Source organism: Trachypithecus francoisi, unplaced genomic scaffold (genome assembly GCF_009764315.1).
Source record: "Trachypithecus francoisi isolate TF-2019V2 unplaced genomic scaffold, Tfra_2.0 Lachesis_group15, whole genome shotgun sequence".
Lineage (NCBI taxonomy): Eukaryota > Metazoa > Chordata > Mammalia > Primates > Cercopithecidae > Trachypithecus > Trachypithecus francoisi.
Genome location: NW_022681460.1, coordinates 103,188,255 through 103,215,895, shown reverse-complemented (window position 1 = coordinate 103,215,895; position 27,641 = coordinate 103,188,255). Strand labels below are relative to the sequence as shown.

At 41.2% G+C, this 27,641-nt stretch overlaps 1 protein-coding gene across 2 annotated transcripts in view; it reads right to left on the bottom strand.

Annotated features, from left to right (window-relative positions):
• The window catches only part of ZC3H7A (zinc finger CCCH-type containing 7A), a 48,845-nt gene that overhangs the window by 7,616 nt on the left and 13,588 nt on the right, over positions 1-27,641 (bottom strand). The window contains exons 2-20 of one of the 2 annotated variants that reach the window (XM_033236474.1): positions 25,235-25,336; positions 24,382-24,421; positions 22,120-22,317; positions 19,374-19,532; positions 19,073-19,153; positions 18,941-18,979; positions 17,589-17,622; positions 16,842-17,125; positions 13,406-13,610; positions 11,646-11,710; positions 10,938-11,124; positions 10,003-10,164; positions 7,448-7,644; positions 7,012-7,112; positions 5,547-5,728; positions 4,725-4,801; positions 3,963-4,096; positions 3,459-3,564; positions 190-298 (exon numbers count right to left, since the gene is read on the bottom strand). In XM_033236474.1, coding sequence (XP_033092365.1) covers positions 190-298; positions 3,459-3,564; positions 3,963-4,096; positions 4,725-4,801; positions 5,547-5,728; positions 7,012-7,112; positions 7,448-7,644; positions 10,003-10,164; positions 10,938-11,124; positions 11,646-11,710; positions 13,406-13,610; positions 16,842-17,125; positions 17,589-17,622; positions 18,941-18,979; positions 19,073-19,153; positions 19,374-19,532; positions 22,120-22,317; positions 24,382-24,421; positions 25,235-25,302 — 2,428 coding nt within the window. In that variant the 5' untranslated portion in view covers positions 25,303-25,336. Of the gene's footprint in view, positions 1-189; positions 299-3,458; positions 3,565-3,962; positions 4,097-4,724; positions 4,802-5,546; positions 5,729-7,011; positions 7,113-7,447; positions 7,645-10,002; positions 10,165-10,937; positions 11,125-11,645; positions 11,711-13,405; positions 13,611-16,841; positions 17,126-17,588; positions 17,623-18,940; positions 18,980-19,072; positions 19,154-19,373; positions 19,533-22,119; positions 22,318-24,364; positions 24,422-25,234; positions 25,337-27,641 lie in introns of both variants that reach the window. The other variant, XM_033236475.1, reaches the window with a different exon arrangement.

Sequence of the window (27,641 nt, the reverse complement as noted above, 5' to 3'; positions counted from 1 at the left end):
CAGATCCTACCCCACTGAGGCTGTGCCCACATTTTACAGGCATCGCCACCAACAGAGCTACTGAAGAAACGGGGCAACCGTTTAGAATGCAAACTGCTTTCTGTGTTCACAGGAAGCTGGCATATTTATAGAGAGGAAAGGAAATTTCAGGCAAGCTAGCTCAAGGACACAGCTCAAAGATTAACTTACTCCCATTCTCCTTCATGTAAGTCCAAACTTCTCTTTCCTCAGGACTGTGAGCAAAGGAACAGTTTCCAACATATTGACATTTTTTCCCAGAAGCAATATGGTTGCACAGCTGTATAAAAAAACAGGAATATGATTAAGACAAAGTACACATAGTAAAACTGCCTAATTTTTACATTTTAGCAAAAGAAGCATTATTATCCATGCTAATACTTAGTAATCAAGTTCTAAAGATTAATTTGATTCTATTCAAATTAACTATATGCCCTAAATATATGAGATGATATTAAGGTTTCTATCTCAAAATTTTTCAAAAGAAAATGTCCAAAACAGAGTAAAGCATAGAACATTTTCTTAAAAGAAAATGTCTACAAACTCACTCACTCAGAATATTTAATCTCCACAATGAGCACCCCTGGCCCTCTCAGTCTGACAGCTCCTGTTTCCCCTGCCCAATACTAATGATTCCTCCACATCAAGCACTTGAAAGCAGGAAAGAAACTGCAGGCTACTCCAAAGGGTACTGAACAGTGCCAAAACATTTGAGAAATTTAACTTACTTATAACCAGCACTGGACGCTAACCTTGGCCATAATTCACGACATATGCATTATCAGAAGACAGTTATCACACTAGCCATACCATGGAGTTACAGAGCTTTCAAATAATACCTTTTCAGGTTATTTGTATTTTTATTTAATAAAGTAAATACAGTGATACTGGTAGGAAAATAGAGTGATCATGATGAGCAGAACGCAGACTTCCCTAAGAATAATGAACCAGGAACCAAGAAAACCTACCATCACTGAGAGCGCATTCTTGAATACCATCAACCTACTTGTCAGTATGAGGTATAAATCTTAGTACAACTAATTATTAGCTTATCTTAGTTTGTGCTTCAACAGGAGCTGGCCCTGTATTATTTAGCTTACGTGACATTAAATGCTTAGCATCTGTCACATTTTTCAGAGTTTTGGCTAAAACTTGGTCACCCCCCTTAACACTACACATTTCCTCCCTTGGACCAATGTCAGTGACCCCACCCTTAAAATCTTCTGCATAGGCCGGGCGCGGTGGCTCAAGCCTGTAATCCCAGCACTTTGGGAGGCCGAGATGAGCGGATCACGAGGTCAGGAGATCGAGACCATCCTGGCTAACACGGTGAAACCCCGTCTCTACTAAAAAATACAAAAAACTAGCCGGGCGAGGTGGCGGGCGCCTGTAGTCCCAGCTACTCGGGAGGCTGAGGCAGCAGAATGGCGTGAACCCGGGAGGCGGAGCTTGCAGTGAGCTGAGATCCGGCCACTGCACTCTAGCCCAGGCGACAGAGCGAGACTCCGTCTCAAAAAAAAAAAAAAAAAAAAAATCTTCTGCATAAAGTCAGTACTGGATAAAATAGTCATATACTTTCCCCCATCAAACCCCAGTAAGTACTTAGTTATATTACTAGGGAAACATTTACCATAGTCTTTCAAAGCTCAATGATAAGGAGCAGGAAGAAGAACAGGCAAAGGAGAAGGCTGGGCACCATGCCAGGTGTTTACATAACACCATTGCACATAATTATTCCCAATTACACATGAGCAAACTGAGGCTGAATAACTTGACTGGGGCCCTTCTGGCAGACTTTGAAGCCCGTTGTCTTTAAGCCTCACCACACTATCTACACACATACACACACACAGTATAATTTCTTCTATAAGAAAAAAGGTCCCAGGTCGGGCACGGTGACTCACGCCTGTAATCCCAACACTTTGGGAGGCTGAGGCAGCTGGGTCACTTGAGGTCAGGAGTTCGAGAACAGCCTGGCCAACATGATGAAGCCTCATCTCTGCTAAAAAAAAATACAAAAATTAGCTAAGCGTGGTGGCACACGCCTGTAATCCCAGCTACTTGGGAGGCTGAAGCAGGAGAATGGCTTGAACCCAGGAGGCGGAGGTTGTGGTGAGTGGAGATCGCACCATTGCACTCCAGCCTGGGTGACAGAGCAAGAAAAAATGCAACCGAAAAAAAAAAAAAAAGAAAAAAGGTCCCTTAGCAATACCTAGTATGGCAGGGGGAGAAAAAGAGGAAATAAGCTACTGTAGTGTTGCACAGTACTACACCATGTTCAAGATTAAAGAATAACCAATACTCTAAGCTGCTGCCTCAGGAACCAGGGTTGTTCTCAGTTGTACTCATTTTAACAAAGTACTTGATATACATATTATCTCCATCATCCTTTAAACCACAAGAAATCAGGGTTCCAAATAAACCTCTTTCCCCCTCCTACATAACCCATTGATAAAATCTGAGTCTAAAACCACTCTGGATAAAACACAAACCCACCAACCCCTCAAAAAGACTGGCTGTGTTACTTGTGTAAGTTTTACAAAACTGCAAGGTACTGTAGGTGGTGAAAAATGCATCTACCTCTTCTTCAACTCTTTCTTGCAGTTCAGAGAGAGGCCTCATTTACAAGAGGACTCTACAGTCCATCTGCCCTGCTTCTATGGGCAAAAGGTTCCCTCTGTATTTCCTCCATCCGGGTAGAGAGCTTACTACCTGTGGATGCTCCAAGTGTCCCTGTTTGCTAATGCACATGTGAAGTGCCTCTAGATGCTCTCCAGACCCTCTCTCTCGTGAAGAACAAAGTCTAGGACAACTCAAGTGGTTTGCTCGGACAATCATCTTCAAGATCAGGTAAGGTGCTACAGCGTACCAAGATGAAATACGTGAATGAAATACTATCCTAACTTTAAATTAGTCTAGTATTTTCTAGTTTTTGAAGAACATGTTCCTCTAACATTGAACATTTTCCTTTGGGTTACTTTTAGAAAGTCCTATAAAGTGAGGTGTCTTGTAGCTACGTATCTCTTGCTGCAGTGAAAGAGACAAGGCATGATAAAAACAGCCTCATCAACAGCATTCATAAGACTGAAAACCTTGGGTCTGGTATCAAACCAAAGAAATCACAATTAAATAAGATTTGCTCTCATTCCCTCCCCAAAGTAATTCATCCAAAAAATAAGTTACACTGTCCCCGTAACTCTTCCTCAGATCCACTATTTACTTTTTCCAAGTAACTAATAAAATTCCAATCAATATGAAAACTGCTATGGAACCATACATATACTAAAGAGGAAGGAAAACCAAAGAGGAACCATTTAAATAGCATTATTACTGATGAATACTATTTAAAGGGCTTGAGTTTCAATCTGAATTACTACTATTTTCTAATGATTTGAAATGCCTAATTAAAAAAAAAAGTGGCTTAAAAATTACGTATGTACATCAAACTGTAAAGGCATTTGTTTCTTTGTGGGGAGAGGACGGATGTTCATCCACTTCTTACGTTCAATAGACATCACTCTCATCGCACGCCGGTCTTTGGTCCACCTAAGAAAAATGGAGTTCAGAAAAAAACAAAGACACACAAGCAGAAGACATAACACAAAGGGAGAGGCACAAAGTTTGTACCTGAGGAACCAGAGCATTTTTTTCTCGGTGCTTCTATAAATACCTTATGATTCTATATTTTCACTTCCTATTGTCATTTACAAACATTCCCTATGAACTCTAAACAAAGAATTGATAAAATACAGGAAAAAAACACTACTTTTGAATTCTTATCTACTAGGTCCTAAAAATCTCTTCCCTTGTGTTTGTAATTACCGTAAATTATCTACTTTTCCCTCCTCTCTTCAAAGCCTTAAACTTTTTTCTTATGTGTATGATTTTATACCTATGAAACAGAAAATTACAAAATAGGAATTGTTTCCACACACAATACTTACGAATGCCTTGCTTTTGCACTACAATATTTTCTGTTTTTGTCTGGTTCAATGACTTGACCGTTTCTCAGACACTGGGCGCACACAAACTTTATCTTCATATTAAGAAATCCAGGTATCATTTGATTACCAAGTACCTTAAACAATTAAAAGATTCGTTTTAATTTTTTTTAACAGAAAACCAGTTTTCTCATGACAAAATACTAAATCAACATGCATTTTTTTCACAACAATATACAATTTCCCATTTTTATCTGAGGTGATGACTTGACCATTATATCTGATAACTAAATCTCCAATTCTTCCCCCAAATGTAAGAGAATATCGTAAAAGTAGATTATAAATGCCAAACTTTGATTTATGAAACTCATCTTTAAAATTGATGACTAGAATTGTTGTATTTGGGTCAGGGGTGTTGAGGGGAGAGCAATGGAAAAACGAGAGATGCCAGGTGGAAAGCTAAACTATAATCTACCTCTGCCTTACTCCAAGAATCCATAAAGCCCAGAACTCCAGGTGTTTTGTCAATTAAACTAAATAAGAAAACAGTGTCCTCCACTCTTGGCAGGCATTGTGGGATGCATAATTTTTTTTATGATAATCAACTAAAATGCAAATTGTTTTTTCTCATAAGAATGACTCACCTGAATGAACATTAAGAAAGTAACCGGACTTTAAGTGTTAACTGCATCCACCAACAACCAACATCTATTAGGCAATTCCAGAAAGGACACCAAATGCAGAAAGTACACAAGAGAAAAATACCTGTGCTCCAGGTACATTTGCTTCCAAATTCTGCCAATATCGTTTAGATTCTTGAGCAATAGCATCATGTGAGATACCTGGGGAATGTACAAGCCTTCCTTTAAATTATATCTATAAGAGCAACAGCCCACCAATCTGGGTGCAGTTAGACGTGGAGAACTTTCAGCTTCCAAACTATTCTCATACATCCTAATCCATCAGCAAGGATGAATACCACGTTACTCTTTTTGGAAATGCAATATACACAAATACAGCTCTTTGTGCCTCCTGAGGAATCTTTCCTCCCAACAACTGCATGTATCAACTCGTATCAGTAATTAATGACATGAGAACACACTCAAAATAGGCAACTCTAAAAATCAAAAGTTTAAAGCTCAGGACAAAATCAATAGTGTCGCCACATCTGGTTGATGGAGAAGGGTAGGTCTCCAAATTTCCAAATTCCTTTCATTTTTTTTTTTTTTTTTTTTTGGAGACAGTCTCACTTTATCACCCAGGCTGGGGTGTAGTGGCATGATCTTGGCCTACTGCAACCTCTGCCTCCCAGGTTCAAGCAGTTCTCATGCCTCAGCCTCCCAGGTAGCTGGGATTATAGGCGCCCGCCACCACGCCTGATTAATTTTTGTATTTTTTGTAGAGATGGGGATTTTACAGTACTGGTCAGGCTGGTCTTGAACTCCTGGCCTCAAGTGATCCATCTGCCTCATCCTCCCAAAGTAGTGGGATTACAGTCATGAGCCACCACGCCAGGCCCAAATTACTGTTTTGTTAAACCCTGTCTGCTTTTGAGGAGACATACTTCTCAGTCATACACAAACCTACCTGTTTCATTTTGCATTATCCATACTTTCAGTTCCACAAGACTATGGGCATAAAAGCACTCATCTTCCCTTAAACAGCCATATCGAACCTCATGTCGACATAAATCAAGCTGACACTGACCATGAAAAGAACGTATTTTGGAGTATTTTACTGTTGTCTCTCGCAAAATGTGGACAAGGCACCTAAGATGAAAACAGTGACATTTTAATATTGTTCTGCCACAGATTTTTCAAATATATATATAAGTTCTACACTGACAATACATTTTAAAAAATTTTTTTTTCTTTTCGAGGCAGAGTCTTGCTCTGTCGCCCACGCTGGAGTGCAGTGGCATGGACTACAGGCACCCGCCACCATGCCCGGCTAATTTTTTGTATTTTTAGTAGAGACGGGGTTTCACCGTGTTAGCTAGGATGGTCTCGATCTCCTTACCTTGTGATCGGCCCACCTCGGCCTCCCAAGTGCTGGGATTACAGGCGTAAGCCACCGCACCTGGCCCCACATTTTAAATTTTTATCAGAAAAAAAAAAAAAATCATGGGGGCCGGGCACAGTGGCTCACACCTGTAATCCCAGCACTTTGGGAGGCCAAGGTGGGTGGATCACCTGAGGTCAGGAGTTCGAAACCAGCCTGGCCAACATGTTGAAACCCTGTCCTACTAAAAATACAAAAAATTGGCCAGACATAATGGCTCACTCCTTTAATCCCAGCACTTTGGGAGGCCAAAATGGGTGGATAACTTGAGGTCAGGAGTTCGAGACCAGCCCGGCCGACATGGTAAAACCCTGTCTCTACTAAAAATGCAAAAATTAGCCGGGTGTGGTGGCATGCACCTGTAATCCCAGCTACTGGAGAGGCTGAGGCAGGAGAATCGCTTGAACCCGGGAGGCGGAGGTTGCAGTGACCTGAGATCACGCCACTGCACTCCAGCCTTGGAAACAGAACAAGACTTCATCTCAAAAAAAAAAAATACAAAAACTTAGCCAGGCCTGGTGGTGGGTGTCTATAATCCCAGCTACTTGAGAGGCTGAGGCAAGAGAATCTCTAATCTCTTGAATCTGGGAGGCAGAACTTGCTGTGAGCCAAGATCATGCCACTGCACTTCAGCCTTGGTGACAGAGCAAGACTCTCTCTCAAAAAAAAACAAACAAAAAAACCAAATCACTATATGCAATTGTTGAATTAATTGGGGGGGTGCTTATATTTTAAGCCATAAAATACCTAAATCTATGTCATGAGAAACTATACATCAATAATGCTTTTCTGTTTTACATACTATATTTAGTTAATTATTCACTTCCCAGCCAAATCTACTAAAAGACATTTTAAAATTTCGTCATTGTTCTTCAGAGTAACAACAAATGATGAAAGAGCAATGCCTGGACAGACACTACTACTAGTTTTTATTTAGATCCAGAAAAAGAATCTATTTTGTCATTACAGAAATTAGAAACTATCAACATACTTATTGTCTTCAAACTCATGCTTTGTAACCGGGTGAGAACAAGCAGTAGAATTATCTTTATTTCTTTTACTTATCATTCTAGGCTTATGATCAAAACATTTCTGGAATAGAGAGAGAAAGATTATCAAAAAAAAATACAAAATATAAATTTTGTACCCAGAATATTGTCCTAGTTTCAATGTCATTACAAAAGTAATACTTAATATGAAGGTTTAATATTATTTTTGGTAACAATAGTAGCTATCATTTACTGAATGAATGTTTTATCACATGGCAGGACCAGAGAAATATTTTATTCACACATGAGATATTATTTATCATATAAATAAGTGAATATTTATTCATTTACTGAGTGAATGTTTTATCACATGGCAGGACAATACCACTGGGCTTGCAAATTCAACTTTACAGTGAAAATAAGTTTTGGAGAACGCACCTCACAAAGGAATATAAATTCTCCAAGATGCTCCTGGAGAAGTTTGAACACAGTAAGGTTAATCTTTCCATTGCCGCCAAAGAAAGCCTCACGGCTGAATGCCCCTTTCCGCTCCAGTGTCCACACATCTATCTCCTCTTGGCAATAAGCAAACGTGCAGTGGCCTGAATATCTACATTCCTCCTCAGCAGCAACATCTAGAAAAACAGGGAATGGAAAGACAACGAAAACATGGCAATTGGCCTATACTCCCAGCTACTTGGGAGGCTGAGGTGGGAGGATCCCTTGAGCCCAGGAGTTCAAGGCTGCGGTAAGCAATGATCTTGCCACTGCACTCCAGCCTGGGCAACAGAGCAAGTCCCAATGGCAAAACAAACAAACAAAAAAATGATGTTAATTGTTTCTTTAAAGCCAATGAATATAAGTAACATTTAGGGCATCATTTGAACTTGTATAACAATTCATGGAAAGTCTCAAACAATGATATGCATATTATTATCAGGGAATGGATGATATCAACTCTAAAAAAGAGAAGTACCACAAGCCTTAATTATTTTTATTACAGACTGTGAGAAGAGCCTTGATACTCTCATGGAATACACCTCAGTTAAAAAAAAAAAATCATTTAGGGACATTCTAAGCTCACTCACACAAACTTGTCTGACAATGATGAAAATACCAAGTTCTCTCAAAAGCATCTTAAACACTTTTCAAAGCCTTAGCTCAGTGTTTTCATTCTGTTTAGAGAGAACTTAAGGTTTGAGACAGTCTTCTGTTTAAAACCTGGTCATAGGCCAGGTATAGTGGCTCACACCTGTAATCCCAACATTTTGGGAGGCCGAGGCAGGCAGATCATTTGAGGCCAGGACTTCAAAACGAGCCTAACCAACATGATGAAACCCATCTCTACTAAAAAATACAAAAATTAGTGGGGCTGGGTGGCACACGCCTGTAATTCCAGCTATTCGGTAGCTGAGTCATGAGAAAATTGCTTGAACCTGGGAAGGAGAGGTTGCAGGGAGCCGAGATTGCACCTGTGCACGCCAGCCTGGGAGACAGCGAGACTCTGTCACAAAAAATTAAGAAATAAATAAATAAAATAAAACCTTGGCCAGTACAGTGGCTGACGCCTGTAATCCTAACACTCTGGGAAGCCCAGGTGGGCAGATAACTTGAGGCCAGGAATTTGAAACCAGCCTAGGCAACATAGCGAAACCCTGTCTCTACTAAAAATACAAAAATTAGCCAGGTGTATCGGTGGATGCCTGTAATCCCAGCTTCTCGGGAGGCTCAGGCAGGAGAACTGCTTGAACCCAGAAGGCAAAGGTTGCAGTGAGTCGATATTGCGCCACTGCACTCCAGCCTGGATGACAGAGTGAGACTGTCTCAAAAAAGAAAAAGTTAAAAACAACAGTAAAAAATAATATAAAACATATTAACATCTCAATCCAAGGAACTTGCTATTAGCTCTAAACATTTTTTATAACAGTCAATACCATTATAATAACATAATGGAATAAATTATATATTAATAGATGTTATGGCCGGGCGCGGTGGCTCAAGCCTGTAATCCCAGCACTTTGGGAGGCCGAGACGGGTGGATCACGAGGTCAGCAGATCGAGACCATCCTGGCTAACATGGTGAAACCCCGTCTCTACTAAAAAATACAAAAAACTAGCCGGGCGAGATGGCGGGCGCCTGTAGTCCCAGCTACTTGGGAGGCTGAGGCAGGAGAATGGCGTGAACCGGGAGGCGGAGCTTGCAGTGAGCTGAGATCCGGCCACTGCACTCCAGCCTGGGCGGCAGAGCGAGACTCCGCCTCAAAAAAAAAAAAAAAAAAAAAAAAAATAGATGTTATAATAAATGTAGCAAGCACAGTCCTATACCACATACTGACATTTCAGTCAACTACAGACTGTATATATAATGGTGGTCCCATAAGATTAATACCACGTTTTTTCTGTACCTTTTCTTTTTTTTTTTTTTTTTTTTTTTTTTGAGACGGAGTCTCGCTCTGTCGCCCGGGCTGGAGTGCAGTGGCCGGATCTCAGCTCACTGCAAGCTCCGCCTCCGGGTTTACCGCCATTCTCCTGCCTCAGCCTCCGAGTAGCTGGGACTACAGGCGCCCGCCACCTCGCCCGTCTAGTTTTTTGTATTTTTTAGTAGAGACGGGGTTTCACAGTGTTAGCCAGGATGGTCTCGATCTCCTGACCTCGTGATCCGCCCGTCTCGGCCTCCCAAAGTGCTGGGATTACAGGCTTGAGCCACCGCGCCCGGCCTTTTCTGTACCTTTTCTATGTTTAGATACACAGATACTGTTGCGTTACAGTAGCCTCAGTATTCAGTACAGTAACATGCTGTACAAGTCTGTAGTTTAGGAGCCATTGACTATGTCATGGATAGGCTAGGTGCGTTGTTGGCTACACCGTTGAGGTTTGTGTAAGTAAACCTTACACAAAGACATTTCTCAGAATGTATCCCTGTCATTAAGCTAAGCATGACTGTAGTTCACCACTTATGTAATGTATACTAATTAAGTAATTCCAGTATATACCTTTACATATATAATATGGTCCTTCATAATTTGTTTTTGTTGGTCTTGGACGTATTTTTTTCCATGATTTATCTTCAACATTCTTTATCCTACCGATTAAAATATCTTTCTTACACTTATGATCTATATTAGCATGGTAAGTGAAATCCATTAACTTAGGGCCTGAAAAAGATGTAAAGAGGATTGTTCATACGCACAAAAAATATCATTTCATTTTACAAGTAAATTTACAAGCAGACATAAACAGATGAACATCAATTATTAAATTCCCACAGAAATCCCACTTCCACAACCCTAAAATGTAAGCAGGCTATTAAGGTAGATTTTTGCCTTTTATATTTTATCAGACAACACAATGTTCTATTCAACTCCACTCCTGCCAAAAAAAAATACCCTTACTTAACCTTAGGGAAATAATCTGGAGAGGAATTTTGACGGCTTATAAAAGAACACTGTTAAACTAAGAAAGAAAATGAAGTTGACTCCAGATCAGAATAAACTGTGTTTATGTCACTTGATTTAAGGTAAAGATATGGAACAATCTATCAAAGTATTTAATTTTCATATACACTGTATTATATACTGGTCTTACAATGTTGTTTTCTAGTCCTTGCTCTATTTGAAAATAATCAACTTCTTAAGCATGTACTGAGAACATGAGTTTCATTAAAATTTTAATAAGCTTCCAAAAATAGGTAAATATTCTATTCTACATGATTCTATAAATAAAATCACATCAAGTAAAAGCAGAGATTTATCCTATTACCCTCCAAAGGCACTCAGTCAGTAACTGCTACTTGTTTAGGAAGAATTCAAAATGGGGATTGAAGAACCATGATAACTGACGTTGTCCACATGTATTTACAAATTCCTACCAACTTTCAAGGTTACAAACAAGTAGTTTAATACTCTCTGCGTGTTTGTTTGGTCCTGACCTGATTTTACAAAACAGATCTGGCAAGCTTGTCTCAATTCATGGGTTCCTTCAAGGGGATGCCTTGGAGTCACTGATGAAGATGGTTTGGTAACTACACTTCCAAAAAAGTTTCCGAAGTCATTTCTAGGCTGACTTGAAATTCCCAGGAAATTCTCCGAGGCAAACAAACTACCTGGTCCATTCATCTGCAAGAAAAATAAGAAGAAAAAAAAAAACAGCCAACAAATATTGCATTATCACTGAAGAAAGGAACCGAATGCATCTGAAAAATAAGATAATCTTCATAAACTGAGGTCAGTACTACTCCATCCTTAATGCTCTTCTATCTTAAAAACTGTCTCTTTCTACATTTTTCTCTCTTTTGGTTTCTAGGCACCCCCCACTTTTTTGATCCTCCATATTATAATAAGTTCTACTGCAAAAGTACACACGCTTTACATGCCCTGATCTTATATTTCCTTCATTTGTTTATGCTGTACTAAAGCCCCTTACACTGTCTGCAATACTGATTAATTTGCTATGACAGATCAAGTCTTAAACATAGAGCCATTATTACTAGATGTTCCAGAAGTCTTACTTTAACATAATTTCCTACAGCACACACAAAATTTAAGGGAGACTGTCATGTTCATCCAAATAACTCAGTTACTTAAGTAACTATTTTCAATTCAAGCGATGTATTTACAAAAGAGGAAGTGGCACTTACAAGTAAAAGGGAAGAATTACTGTTGTTAAGCGGTGTTCCCTCTCTAGAAGTTGAGGTGGACAGATCTAAAATAATAAAAAAACTTCAACAGACCTTTTCATTCTGATCATGTAATAAGAACATCAGGGCTTAGTAGCTTACTGGCTATGGCCTCCCACGCTATTCTCCCATCCCAATTTCTAGAAATTTTCTTGCTTAGTGTTGACACCCAAAGAGGGCTCTAGAGTCTTTGCTTTCCTCTAGAAACCAAGGGCATAGTCAAACAAATTTAAATAAAAACTATTTTCAGAGAAATAAGCTAAGGCACGGCCCACGAACTACAACTACTAAAAACACCAAAAAAATTCTTTATATTCAAAAATGGGAACCTTTTGAAAATATGGGGCCGGATGCAATGGCTCACATCTGGCAATCCCAACACTTTAGAAGGCCGAAGTGGGCAGATCACAGGAGGTCAGGAGTTTGAGACCAGCCTGGCCAACATGGTGAAACCCCTTCTCTACTGAAAATACAAAAAAAAATTGCCAGGTGTGATGGCAGGCACCTGTAATCCCAGCTACTCAGGAGGCTGAGGCAGGAGAATCGCTTGAACCCAAGAGGCAGAGGTTGCAGTGAGCCAAGATCTCAGCACTGCACTCCAGCCTGGGCAACAGAGTGAGACTGTCTCAAAAAAAATGAAGCAGGAACTGACCATAACATTAAAAAAAAAAAATCAGTGAAGTTTTCAATTACTTTCTCTTGTTTTTTGGTTTTTTTTTTGAGACAGGGTCGCATTCTGTCACCCATGCTGGAGTGCAGGGGTGTGATCTTGGCTCACTGCAGCCTCAACCTCCTGGGCTCGAGGAATCCTCCCACCTCCACCTCCCGAGTAACTGGGATCACCGGCGCATACCACACCCAGCTAATTCGTATATTTTTTGTAGAGACAGGGTTTCACCATGTTGCCCAGACTGGTCTCAAACTCCTCAGGCTGGTCTCAAACCCCTGAGCTCAAGTGATCCTCCTGCCTCGGCCTCCCAAAGTGCTGGGATTACAGGTGTGAGCCACCGCGTCCGGCCTGCTTTCTTTTTCTTAGTCTAGCACTCAATTATTTTCTCTCTGCCCTTCTGTCTCCCATATATTTTAATTTCTTCCATTGTAAATCTTTAAGTCAATTATGTAAGATTTTTGCCCTTTTAGCCATGTAACAATGCCTTCAAAAAAATATTTTTCTAGTGATTGTTTGAAGTATATATGTTAAACCTAGGATGACAGAAACAGGAGTCAGACCCCAAACTCAGCAATCTCCTGGAAAGTTAAAGAAGCAGCCACGGTTTGCTGAGCTCCACAGATGAAACCTAAAATAGACACATCTAACTGCTATTATTCTAAATACTGATCTTAAATTAGTGTTTCCCTAGATCAGAATTTAATGGCATAGCCTGTCTCTAAGACCCTTTAAGATGTGATACACCTTTATGGGAGAATACACTAATAGTCATTTCACCCCCAAAACAATACACTCCCAGCTTAACAAACTATCCTACAGAAACACCAGTGCCACACACATTTCTCTTCTCATGCCTTTGCTCCTGGGTCTCCAGAATGGCACAGCTAAGTCAAGGTAAATTCAAAACTGAAGGCTTAGTCTTTCTATTTTTAGCTACAATGAAAATAATTCACATGTCTGCTACCTAGAGTCAGTTAAATAATGGCCAAACAAACATTTTCATTTCGAGAAAATTAACTGCAATTGTTTACAATTTACATTTGCTTCTTACCTCGTTTGGATTCACTCATTGAAAATGAATTTAAAGAAGAACAAAAATCTTCTAAGGATGAAGTCAAAGGTGGATAAAATTCTGAGAAGGAGGGTGGAGGAGCATACCTCGCACCAATGGGTAAGGTTCCTAACAGAGATGCCGAAAAGGGCATGCTAGGAGAGACACTGGCAGTCTGAAGGGGTCCTCTGACTAAAGCCGACGGCTGTGGAAGAAAAAAAGATGTGATTAAAATTCATGAAGCTGTCATGGGTTTGGCTGAACTACTTTCAACACCAGCAAATAAAAACATTATTACACTGGGAGATCACGTTTCGGCCAGGCACGGTGGCCTGCAATCCTAACACTTTGGCAGGCCAAGGCAGGCGGATCGCGTGAGCTCAGGAGTTCGAGACCAGCCTGGGCAACACGGTGAAACCCCATCTCTACTGAAATACAAAGTTGGCTGTGCATGGCAGCGTGTGCCTGTAGTCCCAGCTACTTGGGAGGCTGAGGCAGGAGAATTGTTTGAACCCAGGAGGTGGAGCTTGCAGTGAGCCAAGATCGCACAACTGCACTACAGCCTGCACAACAGAGCAAGACTCCATCTCCAAGAAAAACAAAGTTTAAATCAGTATCAAGATTCGTTTAAAACTATTTTAGCTACAGAACTTCTTTTCAAGAACAATTTTTAAAAATAATCAAGGTGGGATGTCTAACTTTTTTTTTTGAGACACAGGCTCACTCTGTCACCCAGGCTGGAGTACAGTGGCACAACCTCAACTCACTGCAACCTCCGCCTTCCCAGTTCAAGTGATTCTCCTGACTGAGCCTCCTGTGAGGCTGGGATTACAGGTGTGTGCCACCACGCCCGGCTAATTTTGGTATTTTTAGTAGAGACGGGGTTTCGCCATGTTGGCCAGGCTGGTCTCGAACTCCTGACCTCAAGTGATTCACCCACCCTAGGACTCCCAAAGTGCTGGGATTACAGGCATGAGCCATTGCACCTGGCCAGATGTCTAACATTTTAATTCAAATGTTACATTCATGTTTCATCTGCAAAACTTCCTATGCTTCCCTACCCTTACCTGACTATAGGGCTCATAAGAATTTGCATCATATGAGGCTAGGCATGATGGCTCACACCTGTAATCCCAGCACTTTGGGAAGCCGAGGTGGGTGGATCACGAGGTCAGGAGTTTAAGACCAACCTGGCCAAGATGGTGAAACCCCATCTCTACTAAAAATACACAAAAAATTAGCCAGGCGTAGTAGCGGGTGCCTGTAATCTCAGCTGCTCGGGACGCTGAGGCAGATAATTGCTTGAACCTGGGAGGTGGAGGTTGCAGTAAGCCAAGATCGCGCCACTGCACTCCAGCCTAAGCGACAGAGTGAGACTCCATCTCAAAAAAAAAAAAAAAAAAAATTGCATCATTCAAGAGGAACTGTGGGATATATGTGGTGCAGCAGGAGGACAGGTGATCCAGAGACGGGAGCTAGAGAAGCCCATGAAGATTGGGACAACCTCTCTGGAAGTGTGAACTTACAACTGGACAAGAACATACAACTCTAACTTCCCCAGGCCCCATCAAAGCTGCAACTCACTGACAGCTTCCACGCACCTTATGTTATGGTATCATATGCTATCTATGTGGTTCTTAAAACAGCTCTCTCAGATACATCCTACTGTGATAACCATCATACAGATGAGGGAAATGATGTACTAATGGTGAAGTAACTTGCCCAGTATCGCAGAGCTGGTAAGAATCAAACCCAGCTCTGTCAGCCTTTTGCACACTGACACCATCTATTTCACCAGCCCTGGAAACCAGCTTGGAATTTCTCCCTCTCATCACTATCATCCTACCACTGCTGCTACTAATTTATTATACTTTATAGAAGGGGTCAGAAAAGTCTCTTTTTTTTTTTTTTTTTTGAGACAGAGTCTTGCTCTGTCACCCACGGTGGAGTGCAGTGGTGCAATCTTGGCTCACTGCAACCTCCGCCTCCCGGGCTCAAGTGATTCTCTTGCCTCAACCACCCAAGTAGCTGGGATTACAGATGTGCACCACCATGCCCAGCTAATTTCTGTAATTTTTGGTAGAGGTAGAGTTTTGCCATGTTGGCCAGGCTGGTCTCAAACTCCTGGTGATCTGCCCACCTCAGCCTCCCAAAGTGCTGTGATTACAGGCGTGCACCACTGCACCCAGCAAAAAAGTCTTTCTATACAGGGATGGATACTAAGTATTTTAGGCTCTGTAGGTCACATGGTCCCTGTTGCAAGGACTCAACTATGCTGTTGCAGTGCAAAAGCAGCCACAGACAGCACATAAAATGAGTAGTCACTGATGTGTTACAGTAAAACTTTACTTATGGACCCTGAAATTAGAATGTCATGTAATTTTATTGATTGACTGAGACAGGGTCTCACTGTGTTGCCCAGGCTAGAGTGCATGGCACAATCAGTGCTCACTGCAGCCTCAACCTCCTGGGCTCAAGTGATCCTCTCCTCTCAGCCTTCCAAGCAGTGGGACCACAGGCACGCACCACCATGCCAGGCTGTTTTTAATTTTTTGTAGAGACGTGGCCTTGCTATGGTTACCCAGGCTAGTTTCAAATAATTTCCACATGCCACAAAATATTATTCTCTTTTTTTGTTCTTCTCTCAACCATTTAAGAATTGTAAAAAATATTCTTAGTTTGCAAGCCACACAAAAACAGGTAATAGGCCAGATTGAGCCTGTGGGCTATAGTTGGCTGAACCCTGCTTTAAAATATGTGGTTGCTAGAGTATTATCTTTAAGAATACGAAGTCCTGAGGCCAGACACGGTGGCTCACACCTGTAATCCCAGCACTTTGGGAGCCTGAGGCAGGTGGATCACGAGGTCAGGATATCAAGACCATTCTGGCTAACATGGTGAAACCCCATCTCTACTAAAAATACAAAAAAATTAGCCGGGCGTGGTGGCGGGTGCCTGTAGTCCCAGCTACTCAGGAAGCTGAGGCAAGAGAATGGTGTGAACCCAGGAGGTGGAGCTTGCAGTGAGGCGAGATCGCACCACTGCACTCCAGCCTGGGCAACAGAGTGAGACTCTGTCTCAAAAAAATAAATAAATAAATAAAAAGAATAAGAAGTCCTTAACCTATATAATTCATTTTTTCTTAAATACTAAGTGCCTATTTTTTATCAGAATGTTTTATTTGCCCTTTCTATAATATGCAATCCCAATATGAATTGGAAAAAAATTGGCTAATTACTAGATAGCATTGTTTCTTTTATTTCAAAATGATCAAATTAACCAGTTCCATTAGACAAGAATAAAAGTAACTTTCAAGGTTAAAACAAATCCCAAATTCAGCCTATATGCAATATTGAAAAAGTCTATTAAGTTATATTACAATTTTAAAAAAGTTAACCCTGTCTTCGGAAGAAACTTGAGTAACACTGAAACTTACCATAACAGTTTCATTAGTTTCAGGTGCAGAATCAAGGAGGTCATCTAGTTCATCTCCAAGGACCATATCTCCATCATCTAGAAAAGCTTCCGGCATAGTGAAGGGCATCTTTCCTCCATTTGCCAGCACTGCAGATGGCAGAGTGCTCTCTTCCACTTGCAGTGGCAGAATAGAAGTTAAGGGCATAACAGGAACTGAGGCCAGCTCACTTCCAACTTCATGAGAAAAACTGGGTGCGGGTAAAGAGACAACAGGAACTGCTTCTTGCCTTGGAGTTAATAAATCTGTAACACAGATGGAAATGTACTCAGTCACTTTCATTGTACTTACATAATAATAGCATTAATCCCCAATAACAGAGATATGAAGATGAAAATATGAAGGCAATTATAAAAATAATAAAACTGACAGTATAATAAAGCAATTCCAAATAGATGCAGTCACTTGTGAAAACTTATCCTTCTTTCACAAAATGCCTGTACCTCTTTTTGGGCACAGCTGTCAGATAGCGGCAAGGCCACCGGGGGTGTCAGTGATTGCTTACTAACATCCAACGCTTATCAGTCACTCACTGGCACACCCAAAGGCATAAAGGGAGTCTTGGAAATCATTCTCACTTTAATATTAATACATTAATATGAATGTAACCACACAGCAATATTACTTGACAACAATACATCACACACAAAGACATCAGGTACAAAGCTAGCACTCTTCAAATTGTTAAGATGATATGTGAAAACACACCTGGCTCAATATCTTCCACAGAATGGTTCAAAGCCTAGAAATTAAACGAAACAATAGGTCATAATATTTTCAGGACTCTAAGGCATAAAACAATTGGTAAAACTCACCCTAAGCCAGGCACAGTGGCTCACGCCTGGAATCCCAGCACCTGGGGAGGCCCACACAGGCAGCTCACGAGGTCAGGAGTTTGAGACCAGCCTGGCCAACATGGTGAAACCCCGTCTCTACTAAAATTACAAAAATTAGCCAGGCGTGGTGGCGGGTGTCTGTAATCCCAACTACTCAGGAGGCTAAGGCAGGAGAACTGCTTGAACCCGGGAGTTAGAGGCTGCAGTGAGCCGAGATAGCGCCACTGCACTCCACCTAGGTGACAGAGCAAGACTCTGTCTCGGAAAAAAAAAAAAGAAAAGAAAAAGAAAAAGAAAAAAACTCACCCAGGTGTCCACAGAAATTCAACTCCCAATTAAGATCCAAGAAATGAATGGAACACACAAACCTGTATACACGTGGTGTTAGGTGAGGTGCTGGTCTAGCAGTGCTGCCACTTATTTCTTGTGGACCAGCATTTCTCAAAGGCTATTCAGCAGAATACCAGGGACTAATTTGGCCACCATTCACTGCCCAACTCACAATAGCCATTAGCATCCTAATAGCCCCATAGAAGACTTACTTTAAAATTAAAAACAAAAGAGAAACAAAAACAAAAACCCACAAAAACCTTTGTTAATTTTATCACAAATGACGCCCAAAACTAGTATTTGGCCCTGAACCACTCTTATCGCACTGAAACCTAACATCTATTAACATCCTATAAAATGCCCCACTGGAGCATTCAGGAAATGCTGGTTACAGCTAAAATATATTACTCGACTTGGAGATGTTCTTTTGTAAAGTGACTGCAAGTGGCCAGAAGAGGTGGCTCACGCCTGTAATCCCAGCATCTTGGGAGGCCAAGGCAGGAGGAATACTTGAGCTCACGAGTTTGAGGCCAGCCTAGGCAACATGGTGAAACCCCATCGCTACAAAAAATACAAAAATTTGCCAGGCATGGTGGTATGTGCCTGTGGTCCCAGCTACTCAGGAGGCTGAGGTGGGAGGATCACTTGAGCCCAAGGAGGTGGATGTTGCAGTGAGCCAAGATCAGGACACTGCACTCCAGCCTAGGCAACAGAGAAAGACTCTGTCTCAAAGAAATAAATAAATAAAGTGACAGGAAGCTATGGCCAATTATGTATTTGAAGAATTAAAAAGGTTCCCAAAATAAACACACGCCAAAAATACTAAAAGCAGAACTGCTCCCATCCTTCCCTTTAAAAAACAAATTATAATTTTGACAGAAAAAATAACTTTACCTTGGTAGCCCCATCCCCAGGAACTGGTTTTAATGAGAGCTGAAATAAAATAAAGACACTAATTTAAAAACAGAACTGACTCCAAGTTATAAAACAAAATGAAAACACCTTATGGAGAGAACTCCAGCTTACCTCAGCTCTGACATATGCTTTTCTTATTTTAAATCCCAATTTCTGAGCTAGTTCTTGAGTTAGTTTTATTACATGCTCATCCTGAAAAAAATAAGTATATATAATTCACAAAGGGTTATATTTCCTAACTGTCAAGAAGAATAGACAAAACAGTGAAGTTTCCCATCAAGACACCTGCTTCATTAGCAATTACACCCAACTGAAGCAGGTTGATGGATGCCTGGAAAATGTAACTCCTTAAATGCCATTTATTATGATGTAAATGGTTATGATGTAAACAAAAAAACTACAAATTTCATACCTGAGGCACTGCTAAGGAGCACTTTGCTACAGCATCGTAAGCCTTTTTATATCTTCCTAAATCACTTAAAGCCTTAGATTTCCGATACAGAGCTTTGCAGTTACTGGCATTAAAACTGAGGACTATATTGCAGTCCTCCAAAACTTTATCATGGAAACCCTGGTGTGTAAGACCAAAGAATAAAGTCAGCAATCAAACAATTCATTTCTTGCACTGAAGACTTCCTGGAATGAAAACAAATTAATACCCCTTCCTATTACCCTCCCTCTAAACTCCAAGTTAGCAGTATTACTTTTCTTTTTTAAATTATTTGATGAAATTTCAAATACACAAAAGTAGAAAGAATATCATGAATACCCATGTACCCACCATTCAGGTCAGACAAATGCTACTATTTGGCCAGAAAGTCCCCAGATCTTCAAGAAATAAAGCTTTCCAGACCTAACTGATGTCCCCAGGTGTCCCTCTTCTATTCTCAACTCTGTAGTGACCATTTTCTGGAGCACATTAAGATGTCAAAGAGAAACGTAACTCCAAACAGCTAACTGATAAGGAATATATTACTAAAAACAAAATAAACAATGAATGCTCTTTAACAAAGAGCTGGGTGACAACATGATATTTGTCCTTTTTTTTTTTTTTTTTTTGAGACGGAGTCTCGCTTTGTCACCCAGGCTGGAGTGCAGTGGCGGGATCTCCGCTCACTGCAAGCTCCGCCTCCCGGGCTCCCACCATTCTCCTGCCTCAGCCTCCCGAGTACCTGGGACTACAGGCACCCACCACCATGCCTGGCTAATTTTTTGTATGTTTAGTAGAGACAGGGTTTCACTGTATTAGCCAGGATGGTCTTTATCTCCTGACCTCGTGATCCACCCACCTCGGCCTCCCAGAGTGCTGGGATTACAGGCGTGAGCCACTGCGCCCGGCTGGATATTTTTCTTAAATTCATGGTTATATTTTACTGAATGTCCACAGTGAAAATTAAAAGCACTTCGGGCTGGGCACAGTGGCTCACGGCTATAGTCTCAGCACTCTGGGAGGCAGAGGTGGGTGGATCACCTGAGGTCAGGAGTTCGACACCGGTCTGGCCAACATGGTGAAACCCCACCTCTACTAAAAATACAAAAATTAGCCAGGCAAGGTGGTGGGCATCTGTAATCCCAGCTACTTGGGAGGCTGAAGCAGGAAAATTACCTGAGCCCAGGAGGTGGAGGATAGAGTAAGCCAAGATTGTGCCACTGTATTCCAGCCTGGGCAACAGAGTGAGACTCCATCTCAAAAATTTTAAAAAGGTGGTTGGGCATGGTGGTTCATGCCTGTAATCCCAACACTTTGGGAGGCTGAGGCGGGCAGATCACCTGAGGTCAGGAGTTCGAGACCAGCCTGACTAACATGGAGAAACCCCGTCTCTACTAAAAATACAAAATTAGCCGGGCGTGGTGGTGCATGCCTGTAATCTCAGCTACTCGGGAGGCTGAGGCAGAAGAATCACTTGAACCCAGGAGGCGGAGGTTACCATGAGCCGAGATTGTGCCATTGCACTACAGCCTGGGCAACAAGAGTGAAACTATGTCTCAAAAAAAAAAAAAAAAGCTTTAAAAGGAAAAAAAAAAAAGGAAAGAAAAAAAAGCACTTCAAAAGCTTTTTAAGCTTAAAAATGTGAAAAGCTAGCGTGAATTCCTTTGAAGACTAATTACTATTTCATGACTAAAAACAAAAAACACTCGTAAGAGTGTTTTTTACAAAGAGTGTTTTAAAAGATCAACTGGATCTTGACTAAGATGTTAACTGTGAACACAGATACCTGAAAGACACACTGACCTGAGAAGACCTGTATCTTCCCAGGATGACTTTTTTATAAGCAGACACACCCTCAAAAGCCATACTCAAATGGGAATCGTCAAGGACCAGTAACTAAGAAACAAATTATCTCTTAAATCCCTAACCTTCTGTCCAAAACTAATTTCTATTTTTTTATTTTACTTTATTTTATTTTTTGAGATGGAGTCTTGCTCTGTCACCCAGGCTAGAGTGCAGTGGTGCAATCTCGGCTCACTGCAACCTCCACCTCATGGGTTCAAGTGATCCTCCTGCCTCAGCCTCCTGAGTAGCTGGGACTACAGGCACGTGTCACTGTGCCCAGCTAATTTTCGTATTTTTAGTAGAGACGGGGTTTCACCATATTGGCCAGGCTGGTCTCGAACTCCTGACCTCATGATCCCCCACCTTGTCCTCCCAAAGTGCTGGGATTACAGGCGTGAGCCACCGCACCCGGCCAATCCAAAGCTAACTTTTAAAAGCCTCAACGTCACTCCAAAAGCAGGTAATACGACTTTCTTAAAAACTTAAGAAACTGACTTTTTATTGGGCCTGGTGCGGTGGCTCATGCCTGTAATCCCACCACTTTGTGAGGCCGAGGCGGGTGGATCACAAGGTCAGGAGTTCAAGACCAGCCTGGCCAAAATGGTGAAACCCTGTCTCTACTAAAAATACAAAAATTAGCTGGGCGTGGTGGCGGGCGCCTATAATCCCAGCTACTCAGGAGGCTGAGGCAGAGAAGTGCTTGAACTCGGGAGGTGGAGGTTGCAGTGAGCCGAGATCACGCCACTGCACTCCAGCCTGGGCGACTGAGCGAGACTCTGGCTCAAAAAAAAAAAAAAAAAGAAATTGACTTTTTATTAATGTACTAAGTCATTGAAAAAACTCTTGTCACTCTAGAAACATCACTTTAAAAATTACAACTCACCATATTAGAATAGCAGGCAATACGATTTATATATAGTTTTTCAATTATTTCTTTGGGGATTAAAATTTCTTCAGATTTTGCATAATCAGCTATATTCAAAGCTTCCGTGTACTGGCTTATCGAGTTGTTCCAATCACGTTCCCGATAAACGTCATTTCCTTCATTAAAAAGATTTCTCACGAGAGCATGCAAATAGACCTAAAAAAGAGAAAGTTACCACTTGAAGCCTTTTATCAAACAAGATACGGTATAAGTAATTTTTAATTTTTAGACCTAAAACTTCCCAGGAAACAATGTGACAGAACAGCAGCACTGCTCTAAGAAATTGTGAGATGCCCGAGTCACCGCTATCTCAGCTAGGTATTGTATCTTGCTTGCTTTTTCAAGGGGAAATTCAATTTCTCACTAGTAAGAAACAGCAAAAGTACCTTATAAATATTTGTTCATATCTCCAATACTGTTCCTACTAGAGAAACGAAGTGGAAGCCCCAGGTCAAAGAGAGTGAATAGCTTAAGGCTTTTGAGCAGTGTTTCCAAACTGCCTTCCAAAAAGGCCATGATGAAAAATGTTTCTAGTGGTTTTCTTTACAAAGCTCCATATTGGTCAGGCTGGTCTCGAACTCCTGACCTCATGATCCACCCACCTGGTTAGTGTGTGTGGGTGTGTACACGTGTGTGGGTGTGTACACGTGTGGGTACACATGCACATGTATGTAAAATCTACCAGTTTCTAGGTGGGAAGTGGTATCATTTTGTGTTTTTATGTTTTTTTTTTTTTCCAATGGTATCCTCTTTGTATCTGCATGTCTTTACCAGTGAAATTGAACTATTCTACATTTTTATGGACCCCTTGTATTTCTTTTTCTGTAAATTGCTCGGGTCATTTACTGATTGGGGGGAGGGGGATGTTAAACTTTTTTCTTATCAAGTAAGTATATATATTCTTTTAGCATGTACAAAAGTTTGTCATTTTCCTTCATTATTTCTATCATGCTTTAGTTTAGTTCTGAGTCTCACTCTGGCACCCAGGCTGGAGTGCAGTGGCACGATCTCAGCTCACTGTAACTTCACTTCCTGGGTTCAAATGATTCTCCTGTCTCAGCCTCCTGAGTAGCTGGGATTACAGGCACCTGCCACCACACTTGGCTAATTTTTCTATCTTTAGTAGAGATGAGGTTTTGCCATGTTGCCCAGGCTAGTCTCAAACTCCTGGCCTCAAGTGATCCGCCCTCTTCAGCCTCCGAAAGTGCTGGGATTACAGGTATGAGCCACCACGCCTGGCCATATTTTCGTATTTTAAAAGCCCTTTTTCAACACAAGATGAGAAAAATATTCAACTTGTTTTGTCTCATTTTATGAATTCCTGTCTAAGCTGATTAAATCATTTAAAAGACTGGACAGATCAACTATTAACAATCAGTGTAACTCATGACATGCCACTTAGCATCTTTAAACCCCAGTTCCACATGTGCAAAATGAAACAACTGTTACAGTTTATTTCTGGCTGTAATACTTTTTTATTCTAAATCTGTTTGTAGAGAGGGAAGGAGTAAGAGAGAAGAAAAGGGGAGGAGGGAGAGAGGCAGCAAGAAAGTGACATTTAGAAGCCTCAAAACCCTCAGAGGATAAAAAACACAGGTGAACCAACAGTAGAGACAAGAGTCTGCAGTCAAAGTCCCAATGAACTGGGCTTTCTCCCTGTTCCTAACTAGTAGATCACTAGTTCTCCCCTCTTGGTATCCAGTCCCCCTTTGCTGCTGTCAGAACATCTCCTAACAGAAAAAGATGTTCCACACACTCTTTCTCAATAAATTCTGTCCCACTTATTTTCAATGACATGAGAAATAATTTTCAAGGGGTCAAAAGATAAATTAATTCAAAACCACACTAATGAGGAAAGAAAATACAGGACAACTGTGCAAGTATGCAAAAAAAAAAAAAAAAAAAAAAAAAATCCTATATAGAAAGGATTGGCAAACTTCTTCTGCAAACGCCCAGATAGTACATGTTTTAGGCTCCATGGGCCATATGGTCTCTGTCAAAACTACCATATGTTGCAAAAACAGCCACAGATAATACATAAACAAATGAGTGTGGCTGTGTTCCAATAAAGCTTTATTTGCAAAAAAAATGAAATAAAATTTAAAAAAGGACAGCAGGCTAGATTGGGCCCACAAGGCCATCATTTACCAACCCCTGCTACAAATTACAGTTCACAAGCCACTTGCAGAGCTTTCAAGCAGACCTTCCCGGAGTCATTACCGCATATTGCTCCTGTGTTCCTGGATATGACAGCGGCGACCTAAGAAGAAGAAACAAATTAACTGTAATTATCAAGCTCCTTATCGGGACTTGTTCAGCCAGAAGTCATCTTAAATCTGTGGTTCCATCAGCGTGCCACTAGTTCAAGGCATATTTTAAAGACTTCCTCCTCCTTTACTACCATTATTCACAGATGACTACAGTTAACGAAAACAAAAAATAAAACAAAAAAAAACCTAAACTATTACTTACTATTTTTTAAGTACAACACTTTACTTTCAAACCTACTTCTATTTTTTAAAACCCTAATTCTTCAAATGCCAAAAAAAAAGGTTAAAAATAGTACAGAACCACTAACAATATTTGATCCAATTTACTGCAGGATAGAGAGAATGTCTCCTTCCCAGGAAGGAACAAAGAGGCCCTTCTGCCTGGACATGTCCATCCAAACCACAGCTGTCTCATCATTGACATGCTTCAAGAAGTCCAATTAAACACTGAGCTTCTGAACAGACACCTCTGATCACAGAAGCCCTCTGTGCCGCCAGATGTTCATTTTCAGTCACTTTCCACTCAGCAGCACTCTTCTTAGAACAAATTCAAATTCCTCAGTCTAACATTTTGGGGGAGACTAACAATTGTAGCCCTAAAAGCCAGCAACAGTAAGACTTGCTTCCGAATGCAACAATGTTCAAATGGACGAGAGAGAAAAATATTGCTAGAATATGGAGTTTCTAACCCAAATTAACTGGACCTATTAAATATGACTAAAGAGTTCTTACCCTCCACAAAACATACATCCACATCAAAGAATTAAGACGCGGCAAGAACACAAGAACTCTGAAGCTCTTACTGTATGAACTGCAGTCCTTCCTTAATGTTCTGCTGCCTTTTTCTTCTCTCCTCGGACACACTGGACATGTTATCCCACACATCCACTTTCTAAATGAGCAATCTGGAAAGAAACAAGGCAAAAAAGCACATAAGGTACCAGGGCCCCTGGACTCCAATCAAAACACCCATAAATCCAGACCTTGTCACACAATCAATCGCCTATGGACACGTCCATTTCTGACTTGACTCCAGGGTCCTGGACAGCAGGGACCCTACGGGAGTCATCTTTGTGGGCCCCCTATGGTCCGGCACACCATAAGCACACCGTTTTCACATTCTTTTTTTGAGACGGAGTCTTACTCCATTGCCCAGGCTGGAGTGTAGTGGCGTGATCTCGGCTCACTGCAACTTCCGCCTCCTGGGTTCAAGCAATTCTCCTGTCTTAGCCTCCTGAGTGGCTGGAACTACAGACGCCTGCCACCACACCTGGCTAATTTTTGTATTTTTAGGAGAGACAGGATTTCACCTTGTTGGTCAAGCTGGTCTCGAACTCCTGACCTCAAGTGATCCACCTACCTCGGCCTCCCAAAGTGTGGGATTATAGGTGTGAACCACGGCGCCTGGCCAGTTTTCACATCCTTTAAGGCTGAATGGCTATACAGACTTCATATACCCCTCCTGAGCAGTCTCCAGGAAAAAGTCATGTCTCCCCTTCCTTTCCTCTTCCCTCCTTTGGCTTCAGGTTTTGTTTTTCCCCTGTCTACACGCACGCATAAGCTGTCCCTAGAACAGTTCCAGCCTTGTTTTGCTTCTGGAAGCTCTCCAGAAATAAAAGGGTTTCACATCCGCTTGCCTCCGAGGGAGTCTGACTTCCTTGTAAGCCAAGTTTAAACCTTATACATATTTTGTCCCACAAACTTCCAAAATGATTATTGTTGATACAACAGATAAAATAATGATATAAATAAAGTTACTTCTATTGGAATGTTCTGGATATTAAAATGTTACCTTCGAGATAACACTTGCAAATGTCAACACATATCATTCTTTTGGGCCCCACCTCCACTAATCAATGTTCACTGAGCAGTTCCCCAAGTTCAAGGAGAGCCACAGAGAAGAGATCTGAGAGAAAACATCATCTCCCGGTGGCCCAAACGAGTTTCTCACCCGTAGCATTCTGGGCTAGCTAAGCACTTGTCTTGTGATTGCAGGATGCTGGCAGTATTTCTGCCTCTACCCACTATGCCTGTAACCCCTCACCCCAACCCCACTCACAACCAAAAATGTCTCCAGATATTGTTGAATGTCAGGGTGGGGAAAGCACAATCGGCCCCAGTTGAGAACCACTGACACCTAAAGTTAAGACAACATCTTACACATAAACCATGTATTCGGACCTAGGTGACAGGAAGGGAAATTCCACTCATGTTTCAAACACATTGCTGAAATTTTTTAGTTTCATTATTGCTTGGCATTTGCAGTTTTATTTTTAAATCTCTCTTTTTTTTTTTTAAGTATAAGGGTGAGATGGGGGTTGGAATGTTCCAAATGCTGGTAACTAGTGCTCATCCCTTTCTTCTTTGAAACACTGTCAGTTCTCAATATTTTTGGCCTATAAAGTTGGTACTTTACTGAAGTGTTTACATGGGAAAGGATATGACATAGAGGACTTGCTTTAAAATACTCCAGCAACAAAAAAAGGCGGGGGGGAGCTGGGTGTGAGGTTGGGAGGAAACAGCAGAACACTGAAAACCATGGGAGAAGTGCAGGGGATTCTTCCGTACTAGTCTCTGGACTTTGTATATGTTTGAAACATTACAAAATAAAAAGTTTAAGAAGTCCATGACGTTAGAGTAAAATGACACTATTTCTGGGATGTGCTTTTAAAACAGTTTAGCCAAAAGGCAGGTAGCTGGGTGGAAATAAAACAAGAATGCCAAAAATACGGATAATGGTTCCAGCTGGATGAGGGGGCATGGAAGCTCATTCCGCCCTTCTATCTACTTGGACATGTCCACCCATGTCCTTACGAGAAGTGTTTTGGTTTTTTTTAATTTATATATTTTTAAAAAATGTATAAATGTTTTTTAAAAATTTATATGTACAAAATAATTTAAGGAAGCACTATTTGTAAATGAAAAAGATTTTTAAAACTAACTCAGGCCACTCATGGTAGCTCACACCTGTAATCCCAGCACTTTGGGAGGCAAACGCAGGAAGATCACTTGAGCCTAGGAGTTCAAGACTAACCTGGGCAACACAGGGAGACCCCATCTCTACAAAAAATTTTAAAAGAGGCCAGGAGCAGTGGCTCACGCCTGTAATCCAGCACTTTGAGAGACCGAGGTGGGTGGATCACCTGAGGTCAGGAGTTCGAGACCAGCCTGACCAATATGGAGAAACCCCATCTCTACTGAAAATACAAA